At 37.5% G+C, this 18,806-nt stretch overlaps 1 protein-coding gene across 17 annotated transcripts in view; it reads left to right on the top strand.

The window, feature by feature from the left end:
• The window catches only part of MAP2 (microtubule associated protein 2), a 291,614-nt gene extending 277,454 nt beyond the window's left edge, over positions 1–14,160 (top strand). For all 17 annotated transcript variants that reach the window (XM_037849208.1, XM_037849209.1, XM_037849207.1 and 14 more), the window contains 3 exons: positions 5,750–5,831; positions 9,934–10,046; positions 10,265–14,160. In XM_037849208.1, coding sequence (XP_037705136.1) covers positions 5,750–5,831; positions 9,934–10,046; positions 10,265–10,480 — 411 coding nt within the window. In that variant the 3' untranslated portion in view covers positions 10,481–14,160. The remainder of the gene's footprint in view (positions 1–5,749; positions 5,832–9,933; positions 10,047–10,264) is intronic.
• Positions 14,161–18,806: the final 4,646 nt, after the last annotated feature.

Raw genomic sequence — 18,806 nt, forward strand, 5'->3', positions numbered from 1 at the left:
TTTGGTTTAAAAATTGTTTTACTGTACTATAAGTTAGCATTATATTTTCTTTGGTTTTCCATGTTTCATATTTCTGACTAATCTCTAGTAAGAGAGATGTGTTCTTCCCTTCAGGTGCATCCTGCATTTCGTGTTCCTATCCCAACCTGAAATGACCCTATTCTGGGGGAAAAAAAAAAAAAAGTTAATTTCTCTAAAGGAGCATTTAAACTCATACGCAGAGAAATTACAGTGGCAGGTCACTTCAATTGAAGCATCATGATAGAAGCCAACTGGAATTACAACAGGAATATCTAAAAAAGAAACTACAGTGTTCTTCTCTGGCATGGTGGAGAATTAGATACAATTAGTAAAAAGTAAAATAAAATAATTTTGATTAATTTTTCAGTTATGTGAACAACAATTTGTAATCCTCCATGCTCATATGACCCTTATGTGAATTAAAAGGCAGCTATTAATGGAAGTAAATCACCAATGTTTGCATAAAACCCCTGAGACTGAAATCCAATTTTGCCAGCCTCCTACTGGAGATGTTAATTGGACTGAGCCTTGAAGGCTAGACTTGGAATGAGGGCATTCCAGAAAAAGATAACATAATAAAAACCCAGCGATGAACTTGAAAATGTAAACAAAGTCTTTGAAGTATAGTATATAACCCAGTCTGGCCAAAATGTAAAATATAAAGAAGATAACAGAAAAGAAGTCTGAAAAGTCAGAATTGCTGAGAACCCTGGTTTCCTGAATTTATTTAATAAGAAATGGGGAGTATGGGGGTGAGGTGGGGTGGGATTTTGAACAGTGCAGAACTTTAGCAGATGATCCAATTGCCTGGTAAAAGACATTTCACTTCAATGTGAACTATGCAGAAGACAAGATTGGCACACTCTTTCAAATCACCCCATTTGGTAGGGCAAGTAAAAAAATTTCATTGAAAAAGTTTGACAAATATTAAAATGTGGTTTGGAAATAATCTTGGCTAATGATTATTCAAATATTTTTTTCTCTATTTCATCAATAAAGAAAATTAGTTCATTTGTCACATAGAAGTGTGTAATGGTTTTTTCTAGATAGTCTGTAAGATGTTAAAATGATTTTCCTATAGGCTTTTAGAATAACAAAAGTTCAGTGAAAATTCCTTCCTAAGGAAATTAATCCTTATTTAGGTCCATCTGTAGATGCCAGAGAGTTATAACTCAAAGGTTTAACAAGAAAACTAATCTAGGATAAAGCCTTATCCTTCACAGCAATCTTTTATTTTTCTATCTCTTTAAAATTTATATTCTAGTAATAAATATATTTTTCTATTTTATGGAATGGTTTCTGTGGATGCTGCTATTTGTGGGATTAACTTCAAGTTATCAACTGTCTGTAAATGACCCTAAAGATCTTTGGTGGGGAAGTCATTTATAATTTTGCTAGGCATAAATATAGGTCACATGGACTGGGTAGGTACGCAAGTGCAAGTCATCAAGACAGAAAGTAAACCTGAGAGAGCAATCAAGTACCCACTGTCCAAAGTGGTTTTGTTTCTCTCTGTTCAGCCATCAAGCAAGGTTATTAGGGGTCTGCAGGGGGCATTTATATTTATTCTGCCATACTTTGCCTTGTTTTAGACAAAAACATTATACCATGAAGCTATTTGCAAATATGAAAAGACGTAAAAGACATGCCACTAATGCATATTGAAGGTCTGCTTTACATAGCAGAATTGAGCAGATACAGGTTGAGGAAAGTCTACCATTGAAAATGGCCAACTAGTACTTTCACTAGAAAACTCCATGACTCTCTAGAAAACGTGGGGAGAATCTAGAGAGCTCAACCTTTTGGGTTCTGGGATTTAAGATTCTGAATAATGCAGGCAATGTGACTGCATTAGAATTGGATAGTTTGTTTTGGAAATTAGAAAAAAAGATTTGCCAAACAGTTGATTAAATGTTAAACTGAATTTAGAATTTCCATTTTCGCAACAAGTGAATCACATTTAACCTTTAGATTTTAATTACTTGGTTTTGAGTCACTTGACTAATAGTCTAATGCTCTCTGAATTAAAGTCTATAAACAAAATATCAAACCCTGTATACCTCCATGGATTAGTAATAGAGTTCAGGTAAATTCTATTTCATTGCCAAAATAATGAGATCCTCATGGGAAATAATTAAAAGTATTATTATTAGAAATAATAAATCAAAATTATTTGCTTTCTAAAAATAATTTACCTATGAAGTTTGAAATATAATGGTCCTTGTTGGCTTAAAACTATCTGCATCTACAGTTTTTGTGAAATTCTTGCAGTACAACTACACTTATTATTTGATTGAGACTCTGTGATACTCCCCTTTTAAAATTGGAATTTTAATTATGCGCTAAAGAATGGCTCAATCTTCATGTCTTCTGAATTCAAATTCCAAGTGACCTTCCCTTGGGTCACCGATGAGAGCCGTCTGCGATATTTCCCTGCAAGGGACAAGCTATCTTGTTAGCATTAGGCAGGCACTGTGATTCAAGCTTTATCTAGTTTAAAATCATTTAGGATTCGATGTCCTCTTGAATTTTTCATTCTTTTCTGCAAATACCAAGAGATATAATCCCATTCTTGGAAATGGCTGTATATCTGGTGTAAATTTCTTTATATTTTTTTTAAATAAGAGGATAAACTATCCTCCCATGCATTCAAAACACGATTTCTCTTTAACTATTAAGAGGAAAAGAGTAATAGCCAAAGTAAAACAAACAACCAAAAACGCCTCCTTTTCTCCATTCTTCCATTGTTTACGTGCCCTCCAAAACATTTAGGTTTCCAAAAAACACACAGAAGAATTCACCAGAGTTAGTAACGTCTTTTCAGAAGTGGGTTTGATATCTTTTAAAAGATAAATGTTTGACCTCCTGAAAACAGAAGTGAGACACCTAATCTCAAATCTGCTGGACACAGCCAGAACCTGGACCTAGTGCAACAACCTTGTTTTTCTCACCTCTAAAATGGGAGGAGTACTTACACACTGACCATACAAGAATAGTGGCTACTCTGGAGCAGCTGCCAGGGATGTGTTTTCAGAAGCCCTCTGGGCCAAACCTTCAAGGGAATCATAAAGCTCTTGCAACAGAGCAAGCCCAGGACTTCTTTGTTCACCCACTAGGACACGAGGGAATTTTCCCCTGGATGAATGAGAACCCTGACCTGTGGCATTCAGCCAGATCAAACATGGGCCTCACTTTTGCTATGTGGACTAATAGGAAAGTCAAGTCAAGTGTAGGAGGCGATTAACAATTGACATTATGGGGGTTGAGGAGTGGGTTGGGGCGGGGTGCAGGGGAGCACTGTCATGTCCATAAGAGTCCTGGGCTGAACACTATTGGACCTTCCATACAGTGAACCTGAATCCCAACATTACCCACAACATTGGAGGCCTTTCCATCACAGATGATACAAGTTGTATTCTTCATATCCCTTCAATTGTTTCCAGATTCCAACTGGGATACCTAAGGCTCTCACCATTTGGCCCTTGGAGGTGTAAGAGAAGGGGAGCTTATATTTATGTGATAAATCTGCTGTTAAGTGGCAGTATTAGTTTATTTCTCTTAAATGAATATGTAGGTGGAACCGAATCTGGAATCTCTTTGGTGCTACCCATTCTGGTTCCCTATACCCAGCATATTGAAAGAAAAATTCATAGTGAAGTTACCTTCAATTCCTTTTAGGTTAGGATTTTAAACAAGAAGACTGATTTTAGCAAGGTTCAGTCCAGATGTGGTTCCAAGGATAACATCAAACATTCTGCTGGGGGCGGAAATGTAAGTAGAAGCTTCTAACAGAAAGCTGTCCTGATTGTGTGGAACCACCTACACAGCCAGCATCCTGCTTCCTTTCTTGCCTCACTCCCCCTTCTCACTGCTGTTCCACATGCCGACCTGATCTGGTGGCCTGTCAGCCTTGCATTTTCAGTGATGGGCTTCCCATCCTTCTGTGTAGGGTCATTAGTAAGTTTCTCACTTTCAGTTGGGAAAGAAAATCTTGCACCACGGCTTTCAGAGGGATGGCAAACCCACTTCACTTGCCAATTTTGTTTGCTGGTCTTTTGCTTCAAGGTATTTCCTCTTGCTGTCTCGACTCTCCTCCAAAGTCAGCTGGGTACACACTTCTGTAGCTCCAATTACCCTTGAGGCAAAGACTAATATACTTGAAAATACCAAAGAACTTAATGTCAATCTTCAGTGCTTCATTCTTCATGAGTTAGGATGTCATTTGCAATAATACAATACTGGTGAAGCATGGTTCATCTATTATTCAAAATGAGAGGATTCAAGTACTAGTATAAACATTGTCTTGATGGGATTTTTTCTCTTTCTTTCATATAGTGGAAGTAATATCCTATGAGAGAAAGGGAAAGGTGTGGTTGAGGCAGAATTGAAACGGTCAGGCAAATTGAAGCTAAAGTAAAGATGGTTCTTCATCAAATAAGAAGAAGGTGAACCAGGCTAACTGTCTATTCTATAGATCCTTCCACCTGAACTTCAGGTTCTGGTAATATGTGATTCACGTAATTTACAGAATATCAAATCCAAAATCCTCGCCTATATACTAACTTTGCTCCCGACCTGGGCAGAGAAGAGTTGAACAGTAAAGTTAGGGAGACAAGCTTGACCCCTCTACCTGAAGCTATCTCCTTGACACTTGAAACAGCCCCACTGAACATAAAAATTCCATCATCATGGGAAGTCCATTGTTTGCTGAGCTCCTTGAAGGATGCTGAGCTAAGCTGTAGGGTCAGGATTTACACTAACATGGTTGCCCTCATCTCTGTCTCCTTGACTGAAAGTGCACACCATGTGGTACTTTCTCGGAGGCATTCTCAGTCCACATCAATTAATTGAGGGTATCAGAGAATGGACCCAGCTATCTATTCTCTGCTGCAGGTGCCCATGTTGGTCAAAAGTGGAAAAGGGTATATTGGAATAATTAAAGATCTTGAAGTAGGTAGGGGAGCTTCCAATAATCTTTAGATTATTCAAAAGTTTAAGAATAATCTAAACTTTCCTCTTTAGAAGACTCCCTAGTTGAAATATGTAGTTTCCCTGACCCCATTCCCAGAGTGTCTGATTCAGTAATTCCCATGTGCTTCTGATGCAGGTGGACAATGAACCACACATGGAGAAGCACTTCTTCAAATATTGGGAAAAGAAACATTTTCAATAAATCACAAAGAAGGAAAAAACATTGCTGTCATTTTATCTTAGTGTGGACAAGAAAAATTCTAGTTACCCAAGAAATAACAATGAAATAACATTTTAGGAAAGCTCCATTACAACTATTCTTCTTGTACCTTAAAGCAGTGTTGGCTTTCTTATATCTATAAGCAATGTGGGTCACTTTTGTATAAAAGTCACTTTTTAAGGAATAATTCATCTCTTTTTTTGGTTCTTTGCTTATGGAAATATTTAACATGGTGTGGCTTAGTTCTCTGAGCAGAAGCTTTCTTTATTAATCCAAGTATTTCTATCCCTTGTGGCAAGATCTGTTTACTACAAATAAAATCTTCTATTTCAGGATTTTCTTTCACTTGGGTTCTTCTTTCCAATTCAGTCGTATGGGAGATTGTTTTCCTCTGTGTGTGTATGTGTACTTCAATTTGGGTTTCTGGTTATATTGTTGTGTGTATGAGTTTGAGTGTTCTTCTAGACGTTATGTATGAGCTTGGAGGATGTCCATGTCTAAATTATTTTAATCATATTTTATTTGGCCCACACCCAGGTACAAATTGTTACCAAGAAGATAGACTTAAGCCATGTGACATCCAAATGTGGCTCTCTGAAGAACATCCGTCACAGACCAGGTAAATAAATCATTTTTAGAAGTTTGAGAAGTACTAGATTGAATTCAAAAAATTGAAAAGCAATCTTTTTTATTGGGAAATGCCTAATTGGAAGGATGTTTCATAACCCTGATATTTTATCCTTTTTTTAATAGAAACAAATTAGACATGTCAAAGCATCTTCATTTGGGCAGGTGAACCCAATTACCATGAATAGGCTATCCTAGAACAGGTTAAACATTAAAAGGCATAGAAGATGAGTTTATTTCTATGTACCTGATATGCCTGTTGGAGCTCTCTTGAAATACATACTCTATAAAATACATATGGCCATATATTCACACATAGTAACATTGATTAAAAGCAGACTTCCAAATATTTTTCATGAAACTGCTTTTCTACATTACATTAAATGAAGAATTTGCTTAAGCAAAGTTGAACCATTTTATTTATCTGATGAATTTCTCGGATCCTTTATTAGGTCAGTTAAGCATTATGAATCCTCAGCAGAATGCAGTATTTTCCCAACTTATTTTACCATGGACCCTTTTGTTTTTCCAGAATAATTTCACAGGACTAGCATGCCAAAGTAGAATTTATTTTCAACCTTGCTGAGTTTTTTCCCCTTTAAAATGGAAATCTAACATACTATGAGTCAGTTTTCCTAAGTATCATATATTACATATTTTTGCTTAATTCCACCTCTATGGATATATTATAATGAGAAATTAGAAAATTGGTAACTTTCTTAAGAATATTTTGAAACAATTTGTATATCCCGTTGGGTTACAGAAGGAGAAGAGGAAAGTATTTGGTTTTATCCATCTAGGCTTGACATATTAATGTATAAATCAAGTGATAGGTTATTTCCATTAATCATTGTCTCAAATGTTACAAGGAACAAAGTATAAGAACAATTGAGACCAATAAGATTTCTGTTTAGAAGAAGATTGTTAAGAAGAATTTATTAGCTGAAAAACAAAGGTAGGTTAGGACAAGTTTCAAAACTTATGGATGCATTGGAAACATGTCTGGAAACCAGACTTCACTTTAGATACAGAGTGTTCAAAGAGCAAGAAAAAGAGGCTGGAACAGCATGTATGGAGTGTCTCTTATTCGTGTCAGAACTGCTTACAATTGAACTAGTTTCTCTGTTATTCATGAGGCAGCAGAGACGTGGTCCCACACTGTACGGTTTCACAACTCCCCTGTCTGTAACTCAAGCCTGTAAACGTTTGGTTGACTTGGCACTGCCATGTCAGTAGCACGACTGAAGTATTTGGCATCACAGCCTATTTTTGTGTGTGTGTGAGGAGGGATGGGGGATTAATTCAGTTTTATTGAGATATATTCACATACCATACATCATCCATGGTGTACAGTCAGCTGTTCACACTACCATCATACAGTTGTGCATTCATCACCCCAATCAATATTTGAACATTTTCCATACACCAGAAAGAATGAAAATAAGAATAAAAATAAAAGTGAAAAAGAACACCCAAATCCCCCCCCCCATCCCACCCTATTTTTCATTTAGTTTTTGTCCCCATTTTTCTACTCATCCATCCACACACTGGATAAAGGGAGTGTGAGCCGCAAGGTTTTTGCAGTCACACCGTCACCCCACGTAAGCTACATAGTTATACAATCATCTTCAAGAGTCAAGGCTACTGGGTTGGAGTTTGATAGTTTCAGGTATTTACTTCTAGCTATTCTAATACACTAAAATCTAAAACTGGATATCTATATAATGCATAAGAATGCCCTCCCAGAGTGACCTCTCAACTCCATTTGAAATCTCTCAGCCACTGAAACATTTTATTTCATTTCACCTCCCCCTCTTGGTCAAGAAGATTTTCTCAATCCCATGATGCCAGGTCCAGGCTCACCCCTGGGAGTCATATCCTGTGTTGCCAGGGAGATTTATACCCCTGGGAGTCAGGTCCCATGTAGGGCAGAGGGTACATCACAGCCTATTTTCTTCCAGAATCCAGAAAACACTTTAATTTCAGTCAGAAAGTATGCAAAGTTACATATGGACTGGATATACAGAAAAATCTTATGTACCTAAGGAAGCATCCTATGTATGATTTACTGGTCATAAAAGACAATTGTCATGGACTCCCACCTATTTCTAAATCTACTCTTAATTCTGTAATAACTGAATAAGATGACTAAATTCATAACGAAACACAAAGCTCCTTGACAACAGCAAGCTTTTCACAAAGTTACCTACAAAATTTAAAACCAGTTTGAAATATTCAAAGAAAAAAATAAAGGAAACAACCACAACACCTGGAGGCACAAATTGAAATGTTTGCTCTTCTAACTTCACTTCAGGTCATATGAAGCTTGATAAAGATTATAATCTTTCACAATTATTGTTCCTGGTAGGTGCCAGAATTCTTCAGAACCAAAAAGCATAGTTCTCTGAATTCAAATATACTACTCTAACAGTTACATGAGAATTTCTAGTAGGATCTCAACAAAAATGGCCTTCTCAAACTTCCTTTTCTGAATATATTTTGGGTCAATATTATTTTGTTATTTTTCTTTCTCAAAAGATGGTTCAACAAAAATTTAACAGTTATTGTGGCACAGCATATAATCAGAAAAGAAAGCTTGAGAAGATAACATATTTGATAACATATTTTAAAAGTAAGATCCAAGGAATTTGACCTCATCTAGTTGGAAGTCCAACATCCTCCAACCACTAACCAAGATAAGTATGTTTTCTGAATCATTGTGAATTGTATCATCACAGCCATAAACTGAAACTTGCTTGGCCAGGTAACATATTAGAAGAATAATACTTCCTGCAACAAGGCATATTTTGTGGGAAGGACAAGTAAATGTCTCCTATAAGCATGGGTTAAATAACACCATGCACATCCTGAGCCTTCAGGAGAAGATAAATGGCTGTTTCTTCAAAATGTAATCCCATAGAACCATATAACTTCAAGATTCCCTGACCAGGAAGTTGGGTGTTAATATAAATGTCTAGGTGTTGCATGGGAAAAATACCACAAAGCTTAAGAGACCCTTCCAGACTTAACAGACCTCTGTCTTTGCTCTGCAGAGATATATAAGCATTAAGACTCCAAAATTGCAGCATCTTTCCCATGTTTCTGTAAAGTCCCTTAGATATTTTTCCAAAATCAAAATCCCAAGAAAAGTGCAATGTAGAGGGTACGAAAAATGACTATGGCCATAACCAAGTAGCTGATGAAAGTGAAAGCAAATCTCTGTGGTCAAAGATACCAGCAGGCATTCAGAATTGGTCAACAAAACCCACCCTGTATAGAACTCCCTGCATTTGGAAGCCTGAGAAAGGCACATTGCACCCTCATCAATCAGCAGGTCCTTGTTAGACTAGCTCCTTGTTCAAACTAGTTAGCATTTGACAAGATGACATCGCTATAACCCTGTCTCAGTGTTATGACATCAGACTCAGTGTCAGATTGTTCCAGTGGCATCTGTACAAGAAAAGGATCTTGTAAGATTCTCCTCCTAACACCCCATATGCTAATTACAATGGAAGGCTCTCAAAGGTATTTATAAACAACTTAGCCCCTGTTTCTAATTCAGTCAGGCAAGCTATTGACATTGAAAGTTTCAGATGAACATATCACCTATATCTGCATCATTTCCAGCCAAAAACTTCTTTGAATAAATGACATGGTACCTCAGAAAAGAAGACAGAACAAGCTCACTTCAATTAATTTGCTCCCTTAGGCATAAGAGACTAAATATTTCAAGTTTTAGATAGGATGCAATAGGATATTTTCATTGTGTCATTTTCAGAGTTGTTATTGTATCAATAAGAAAAACTCCTTGATTTCTTAGAGTAGATGTGGATAAAGGAGAAAGGTATTAATATATAAAGCAACCCAAATCATGGTCTAAGAAGAGTACCATTATCTTGAATGGTATGGGGAAATTCTAAAAGAATTCTAGAAATTCTAAGAGTCCTTTCACATCTATGGCCAGAGGGATAGTAGAGTTAATTAAGAGTGTGATTTGTTGCAGTACGACTACTAAAATTATTTTTGAGAAATTATCACCACAAATATAAGATTTAATTTTATCACGGCATTTAAAAGCCTTTCTCCTCTCATAGGTGGTGGGCGTGTGAAAATTGAGAGTGTAAAACTGGATTTCAAAGAAAAGGCCCAAGCTAAAGTTGGTTCACTTGACAATGCTCACCATGTTCCTGGAGGTGGTAATGTCAAGGTAAGAAACAAAGTCATGAGCTAATCTTGTCAGTTCTTTGAATTCTTCTGAAATATTCTTCATCAAAATGGGTCTCAGATTGAAGACATGAACAAGTAGGAAGTGGGATGGCAGAGCTGAATAGAAGTTACATGAACATCAGCTCTGGGCTATAGGGAAGGAGCTAGGGGCTAGTTAAGATGCTTGAATTAACAAGGACTGATGCTTGTCTTGAGCAGATTGACAGCCAAAAGTTGAACTTCAGGGAGCATGCTAAGGCCCGTGTGGACCACGGGGCTGAGATCATCACGCAGTCTCCTGGCAGATCCAGCGTGGCATCACCCCGACGACTCAGCAATGTCTCCTCTTCTGGAAGCATCAACCTGCTTGAATCCCCTCAGCTTGCCACCTTAGCTGAGGACGTCACTGCTGCACTGGCTAAGCAGGGCTTGTGAATATTTCTCACCTAGCATTGAAGTAATAATATTTAGGCATGAGCTCTTGGCAGGAGTGGGCTCTGAGTGGGAGTTATATTCATTCTTTGCAAACCATAAAATAAATAATCTCATCGCCCAAACTGTAGTAATTGTTACAATTTTATAAAAAATGAATAGTATATGCAGAAATTGACCTGATGTTCATTTGCAACCAGAAGACCCTGGCTTTACATGGGTATAATTGGACAATTATTTTTGCTCTGCTCTGTTTTGCATGGAGTATTATGATTTTACAAACTGCATTTTTACCTTTCATGTGCCTGAAGGCTATCCACTACATTCTGAAGGGCCTTGTTAAAATCCAAGCTGCTCTTTTCACTATTCTGTTTATGGGTGAAAAGATAAAAGCCACTCGTTGTAACTTATTACAGGTTAAATTAAGTCAAGAAAGCTGATTGCAGAAAGGGAAGAGCATGTAAGAAATAACAAGTTTTTTTAGTGTTATTTTGTATAAACGGGAAGAAAGATTCAATTAAGTTATTAACATTTGGGACCTGGATAATTATTTCAGAGTATAAGTGAATCCAATAAATTATTTAACTGATTAAAAAATAGCTACAAAGCATTTGAGCTGTGGTTAAGGAAGTGGTGTAAAAGTGCATCTCTTAGGAATGAAGCACTGTCATTATGATAGACTCATGTCTGATTAGAATGTCAGTTGATCGGCTAGATTTGTGTCCACACTACCAGTTTCACACCCCCTTTCCATCTGTTTGATACAGTATTATAGATATAAATATATATATATTTCTCTGTGGCCATTTGTGATACTTCCTCATATACTTGAATATTATACTTCTTTATTCACAGTATCTGTGTCTTCTGCACCCTTTGGTGTTGCAATTTTAGGTACATGAAAGTAGATGTTAGCAGGGTTCTTTCCCTATGTAAAAAAATTACATTAAAAAAAAAAAACAAAAAGTTTTAGCATGAAGTTGCTTTCTGTAACAACTCAAAGCTGTAACCCTATTTTAGTGCCAGATACAAGTCTCTCCCGTGATGCTAGATAAATTTATTTTTCTTTGTTTCACCAACATGGAGTTTGTGGGGGTGGGTCCAGTTATACATAAAAGGGTCTACAGATTGTTGGTTTAAGATTATGAATTCCTTTCATTTTGAATCATGGAATAGTTTGGGTTTGTATTGCTATAATCATTTGTGAGACAGACTTCTTAATATTTCTTTTTTTTTCATTTGCTAAAGTTGAAATTGACAGTGGGAATTTGGGACATTTTATCTTATTCTTCAATATAGTGTCTGTTTATTAAGTTCTCTGATAGTTGTTAGCTTCCTTACCCAAAATGAAGGTCCCTTCCTTAATCAGAAAGAAAAATATAGCATTTTGAGAAGTTGTAACTACAAAACATTTGAGATGCAGATACCTAAATCATCTTTTTCATAGCTCTAACATTGCATTCCGTCAAGGAACACAGTGTCAATTGGTATTTATTTACCACCCAATAATGCTGTTCTGACCTTATACACAGTCTAGAAATCATAAATCAAGCAATTAATTCCTTTCACAGATCATTCATTTTAAAACCTATGCATAAGTAATGACCTAGTCAATGGCCTGAATAGGACAATGAACTTCCGGGCTGGATGGAAGCTTTTTAGTATTTTGTCTGTTCTTTTTCTTGCTCACGGCAGGTAGGCTAGATCTGAACAGTTAAAGGCACGCAAATGGTCAGATAGGTGTTTGATCCCTTTGAGCTGAAGCAATTCCCATATATAAAGGAGGAAGTGATGAGCATGAACTGAGGCTACAAGGAAGTATAGGAGCATCCAAGACAAAAACCAAGGGATGCAAAAACAGGGAGATATATAGAGATGACATTTTGTGACCCATTGACTTGTGCAACCAATGGGATTGCCACAAGAGAACCCTTGGTGCACACCCACACCATTCATTCTAAACTGTGAGGTTTTACACAGGCAAACACATCAAACTATTTATAAATCAGTTATTTTATATGACAGTCCTATTGAGTAGGTCTTCATACGAGTCTGTTTTCTGCCTTGTCATAGCTATGAGTTTGATTTGACCAATCCAAGCAATTTATTCATCAGCTTCCCTTGAAAAGCACCAGAAAATAGGAGAATAGTTGTGTGGAGACTCATAGTATTCCCTGCAAGTTTTGATAGTGTTAGATAGTCATCAAGGTTCTCTGGAAAGAAGTTAACAGCTGGTTAGGACAGTTTTAACCTGTGAAACAAGTTTTTGCTTTTTAAAAATCTGGTTAAAATTTTTCATAAAAGTCAAGATGTGAACACACTCTAAATTTAAAAAGGCGGTTTCTTGTGAATACATGTCCAAAAGCAAGTTTATTTAAGGCACTAAATTATTAGATTTGGCATTAAAACCAACGTTTATTTCTAATCACAGCAAAGTTCTCATAATGAATAAATACCCTAGCTTTATAAGGAATTATGATTCCTCATGTATCTAACAAGAGGAAATGGATAATTTGCCCAGGTACAAAGAAAGGAGAAACACACAGGCTAAATGTCTTCTTATGGGGATAAGGAGTAGAGCCCATCTTGCCTTCACTCTCAAGATAATGACTCAAATTAAGCTTTTTGAACACCACTCTTGTGGGGACACACATACGCTGATCTAGAAATTAAAGCTTCATAGTTCCAAATCTAGATCTAATGCCAGGTTCTCTCTGGTTTTTGCCTCAGAAAACCTGTTTAATGGTATATAAGTAATCCAGAGTTGTGAAGAGTTAAAAGGCCAACTTCTTCAATGAACTCACTCTCCCTGGGTCACCTGCAACAGAGAATTGAGTACCTTACAATGATGCAGGGAAGATCCTGGTTCATGATGAATTTCAAAGGCCATGTTCACTTAGGAACCAACTCTCTCTGGATTCACCTGCTGAGTTCCAGCAGGGAAAAGGGCCCAAGCCCCACCCATAAGAAAGAAACCTGTGTAACACCAAATAGGTGTGACTGAAGAAGGCAGAAGAAAGAAAGTTATTAAATGGATGCTCCGATCATAGCTGGCCTTCTCCACACACTCACACAGTACTGCAGTAGGAAGAGGGGTCATCAGCCAAAATATAACATGATGTCAGTATTAATGGAGAAATAATCTAAATGTAGCTGATACTGACATAGCTGGAATTATAGTTTTTCTATTTTTCATGCCACAAATAGGAGGAAAAGAAACTGTTCATGGTCTTAAGTAGCAAAAATAAAGTAAATTCAGGGCTAGGGGAGGCAAATTCTAAGTATACATTCAAAGACTGATGTGTGAAAATTAATGTTGGTCTTTGTATTTTTACACCTAGGATTTTTAGCCTGGATGTGTAGGTTGAGGCCAAGTCCCTCTGCAAGAAAAAAGCTTATTTTTGAATTCGGAAAATGTCAATCATGAAAATCCACTTCAACTTTAGCAAAAAGAAAAAAAATCAACAAAAAGTATACTCTGTATGCTGGGATTCCAAGGTTCCAACACACTGCTACAAATCTGTGGGGGGTTTCTTTCTTCTGATAAGTCTAGAGCCTGTTACAATAGAAAGGCGTTTCTTCAATGGCTGGTTGTAGTTAGTTCCTGTTTTTCAATCAAATTTGCAAATGTATTTGTTGCTGTATAGTGATTGTTTTGCAAAATAAAATTGCTTGTCATCTAACTGCTAGTCTTACATTGTTTCTTCTTCTCTGAAGATAGACAGAGATAGAACCGGGCATGGTATGATCCAACCAAAAGAAAATTGTGAAAAGTAGTCTTCTGATTCCTACTATGTGTCAGGCTGTTGACTAGGTGATTTTACATTAGCTCAGCTAATAAGTAAGGGGATTTGTATTTTATCAGTGTATTAGCAGGATGCTAATGCAAGTGTTGATTTGGGTTTCAGAAATCCAAACCAAATAGTATTAAACATTAAGGGAAATGTATTGGCTCAAGTAAAAATAGACAGGCATCTCTGCCTCAGGCATGACTGGATCCAGGCACTCAAAAGATGTCATCAGGATTCTTTTTCTAAATCTTAGTTCTGCTTCCTCTGTGTTGGCTTCATTCCGAAGCAGGCACTCCTTTTAAGATGGTCACCAGAAGTCAGGTTTCACAACCTACCAAAGAAAGCTGTTGCCAAAATCCAGGGCCTGAAATCATTGAACTGACTTTGGTCACCTGCCTACTTGTGCTAAATGCCCAGGAGTGGGTCACATACCAACTCGATCACAAGTGGATACGGTAATGGGAGAGTAAAGATATGACCTTGTCTGCACCACCTTAACTAACAGTGAGGAAGAAATGTTTCTTCCAAAGTAATATTAGGCTGCTACTGGCAGAAGAGGGAGGAACTGATGCTGCTCAGACCATAAAAACGTGTCCACTACATCCACACACCCTCTTCTCTATCTCTATTCATCCTCTATCTCCTTGCTGAGCAAATTGTGCTCAGGCTTCATCAGGAGCATTTCAGAAATGCAAATTCTCAGACCTCACCCCAGACCAACTTCCAAGATTCCCCTAGGTAATTCACATGCACACTGAAATTTGAGAAGCACTGCAGCTTAGCCAGTCTTTGCTAATGTTCTTAAGAAGAAAGAACTCCAGTGCAGCCTTCTAACAGATAAAAATTACACCTAAGACTTATTGGGACATCACTAATTCTGATGTCAAACAGTTTAGTTAAACGGCAGGAACTTGAGACTGGTGGAAGAAGTACTCTTTTTTGGAGGTTTTCCAGCCCTCAAATCATACCAACATGGCTAAAACCTACTTCTCTTCACAAAGGCATCATCACATCCCATCTGGTCTTCTTTTTCTAATTGAGATTTGGTACAATCCAGCCAATGTCATTAGTATTTCTCTTTAATAATATTTAAAAAATAAACCCTCATCTTGTTTCTCAAGGAAGAGTTTTAACCACAAGGGATTGAGACATTTATTTGTCCAGTAGCACAAATAAGAAAACAATTCTTGAGTTCCTTTTTATTAATAAGCAACAGAAGGATTTACTTGACTTGAGGAGACAAGTAACATAAAATAGAAGATGACAGGATAATACTCTGTGGAGCTTACAAGAAGGAAAAAAAATGTTCTTCTCTTTATGGCAATGGTGCTTTCTTGTAGAATGGTGACCCAAACAACTAAGGATTCGGTGTTTTCCCGTCAGAAGAACACAGTCCAGCAACCTGAAATTATTTCAAGATGCTAAGTCCTTTCATTGTGTTTTCTCGAGCATATGAGGAAACACAATAGACACACTCCTCAAAGCCCCTTTTTCTCTCTCATGCTTTTCCATCACAAATACACCACAGCTGCTTCCACTTCTCCATCTAATTCCCTTAAAATCTCCTCCCCCAGGCCTACAGTTGAGTTGAGGTGATAGACTGGTGACCGCCAGATGTGCTTTATTTGGACTGAACAGTGTTTTCAAGAGCAAGAAAATTTCTCTCCTCTCAGTCTCTCACACACACACATCACACACACACACACAGACACACAATTTCAAATTTGGATCTTCTTTTGAAAAGCTGAAAAACTGGGCAACACTGGTCCCACATTCTCTGATAGTAATAATTGGCACCTCATCGATGGGTTTTATACTCTCAGTTGGCCACACATCCACTGTGCCTAGTATTCTCCCAGCCCATTTCATTCACTTTTACTTCTTAGAGTTTGTAACCCCTGGGCTAGACCAACTTTTCTTCTTCTCCCTCCCAATTTTTTCCTAATTCTTTGAAACAAAAATCCAAAAGAACAAGACCTCATCCTGAAGTGGGAGAGGGAAAAAAAGTCAGGTTGGGTAGGTCAGACCAGCATCCTCAGTGATGGGGAGATTGGGACACCAATATGTTAACAAAATTTGGTCTCAAGGAAAAGAGAAAACAAAAAGGCTTTTAGCAGCACATTTATTTGATGGTAGTATGGTAGAAACTGGGAATTTTCATGTCCTTAATAAACATTTTTTAAATGCATTTTTCTATTGTGAACTTCAACATGTACACATAACAGTGATAACTTTCAAAGTACAATTCAACAAGTAGTTAGTGCTAGGTTTTTTGACCGGGAAAAGGAGACCAAGACTCAATTGGAGAAAGTTTTATTGTGGCCATGCACAGGCGGGCTGAAGCCTAAGAGTGGCAACAGCTCCGAACAAAGGTGGGAGTACAGTTTTATAGCTTTTTGGGAGGGGGGTTGGGGAAATAATTGTTGGTGGGTAAGATAGAGAAGTAAGGAGTTGACATTAGGGGATTGGTTTGCTCAGAGTAAGATAAGGAGTTGACATCAGGGTGATTAGGGTAAGGTCGAAATCAGGGAGGTTAAGTTGGGGGTGAAGAGTTGTGACTAACAGTTAGAAAACTTCAAAGAATATCATGGGTCACAGTTCCACAACTTCAGCCATTTCCATTTTTGTAAAACACAACATGCATACAGAAAGGTGTCAATCTTCAACACGTAATAAACATTGAAAATTTTACTCCACATCAATATTCATTATTAAATCAGGGGGAAAAAAGAAAAATGCAATGAAGATGGAGTCCTTGTTTTTTCCATTTCATCATAAATAAAGATCTCATTGTCAAGTGGGAAATGACAAAAACTATCATCTTACTCAGTAGGCCTGAATTTATAGGATACTTGCCCATTACTTTCGGGAGTAGAAGAAAGGCAGAGAGGAAAAATGCTCTAGATTGGTCAAGCAAGTGAGATGTTCTTAAACAGGACTGATCTTCAACCAGCATGCAGCTTATTATAGCTGAACAAGTTATTAAAATATTAAAAGAGTTGCTGCCCAACCCTTCCCCTTACCAATGCCACCCATTAGCCATACAGGCCTATTCCTCATGGCTTCACAGATCTCCCTAGTTCCACAAATAAAAGTTTAATTCCTGGTACACTAGAAAGCCTCCAAGACTCTACTCCAGTCCCCCAAAAGTCCTGCCTTCAAGCATCACTACTGACCCCAGGGGCTCTGGAGGATTGGCCTGCGCCTTGTGAACTGCAACAGGAAACCCAGATGGGCATTGAAGGAGATCTACACTGGCACCTAGCAGTCTGCTGGCCTGTGAGCCAGCCAGCCCACCACAGTTCTCACTTGTCTACCCCTGTGCCTGCATGAACATACTCCCAACCCCTCAGAGAAAAGGACTGGGATCCCACAGAAGAGATGGTACTTCTGGTGGCATCCTGGTAGGCAAATACCTGCTGCTCATATACCCATACCTTGGCTGTGGCTGCCTGCCAACCGTCTCCATCCCCCACCCCCACCCCACCCCAGTATATCCATCATGTGGCTGCTTCTAGGATTTGGAGTCACCACAAGACTTGAGCTCTTAAAGACGTGTGAGAGGTGGAGAACAGGAGGTAATAGGGGGTCCTTGGGCCAAGAACAGAAAGGATGTTGTGAGAAATAGAAGGGACCCCATGGGGCAATTAGGGGCAAACAGATGTCTAAGGCATAAGCCTTTTAATGGTCCCTGTTGAATTACATCTCCATTTAAAGCCTACCAAAAACCCAACTGGCATGGGCATTAACATTGATTTTTATACATATTTAGTGATTGCCCCATGTCTGGCATCCTTATGAATGTATATTTATAACTTCTTTAAGTGCTATCATTATCAGTGTTCCCTTTATACAAATGAGAAAACTGAGACATAGAGAGGTTGTTTAAATCTTATGGCGTAGCCAGGATTTTCACTCAAGCAGCCCAACAACAACATACAAAGACTTTTCATATGGCCTAAATGATTAGGTTTGACCTAATTAAATATAACATTTGTAATAAACAATTTTCATGATAGTCATAATAAAGGTACCGAATATATAAGCAAAAATTTCAGCATTACAACGGCTAGAAAAATGTTCATGCATTGCTGCTGATTCAGCAAACGATGAAAGAGGATTCTGGATCATAGAAAATATCATTTATATAAACAGAAATTCTCTCTTTTTTTCTGGATACTTCACTCAATGACAACCAATTAAATGGGACATCATTGGCAATCATTGGAAGAATTTTTGGGGGAAATCATTGGAAGAATTTTATGAGGAGGTCATTGGAAGAATTGTATCTATTCATGGCTCATATACAGGCATCATTTAGCAAATGACATGTATCCAGCAAAGATCAACAGTTTCTAAAAATCAACAATTTATTTGGAAATTATTAGAATAATTAGATGACTCATTTATGCTACATAACAAGCAGTTTTATATTTGTGTTGTTTATAGAATTAAAACAAATTATCTAACATGTTTTGACTTATAGTTTGACAGTTGCTAAATATCTTAACATCAACCTTTCTTCCAGAACCATATAT

The sequence above is a fragment of the Choloepus didactylus genome, chromosome 9 (genome assembly GCF_015220235.1).
Source record: "Choloepus didactylus isolate mChoDid1 chromosome 9, mChoDid1.pri, whole genome shotgun sequence".
Classification (NCBI taxonomy): domain Eukaryota; kingdom Metazoa; phylum Chordata; class Mammalia; order Pilosa; family Megalonychidae; genus Choloepus; species Choloepus didactylus.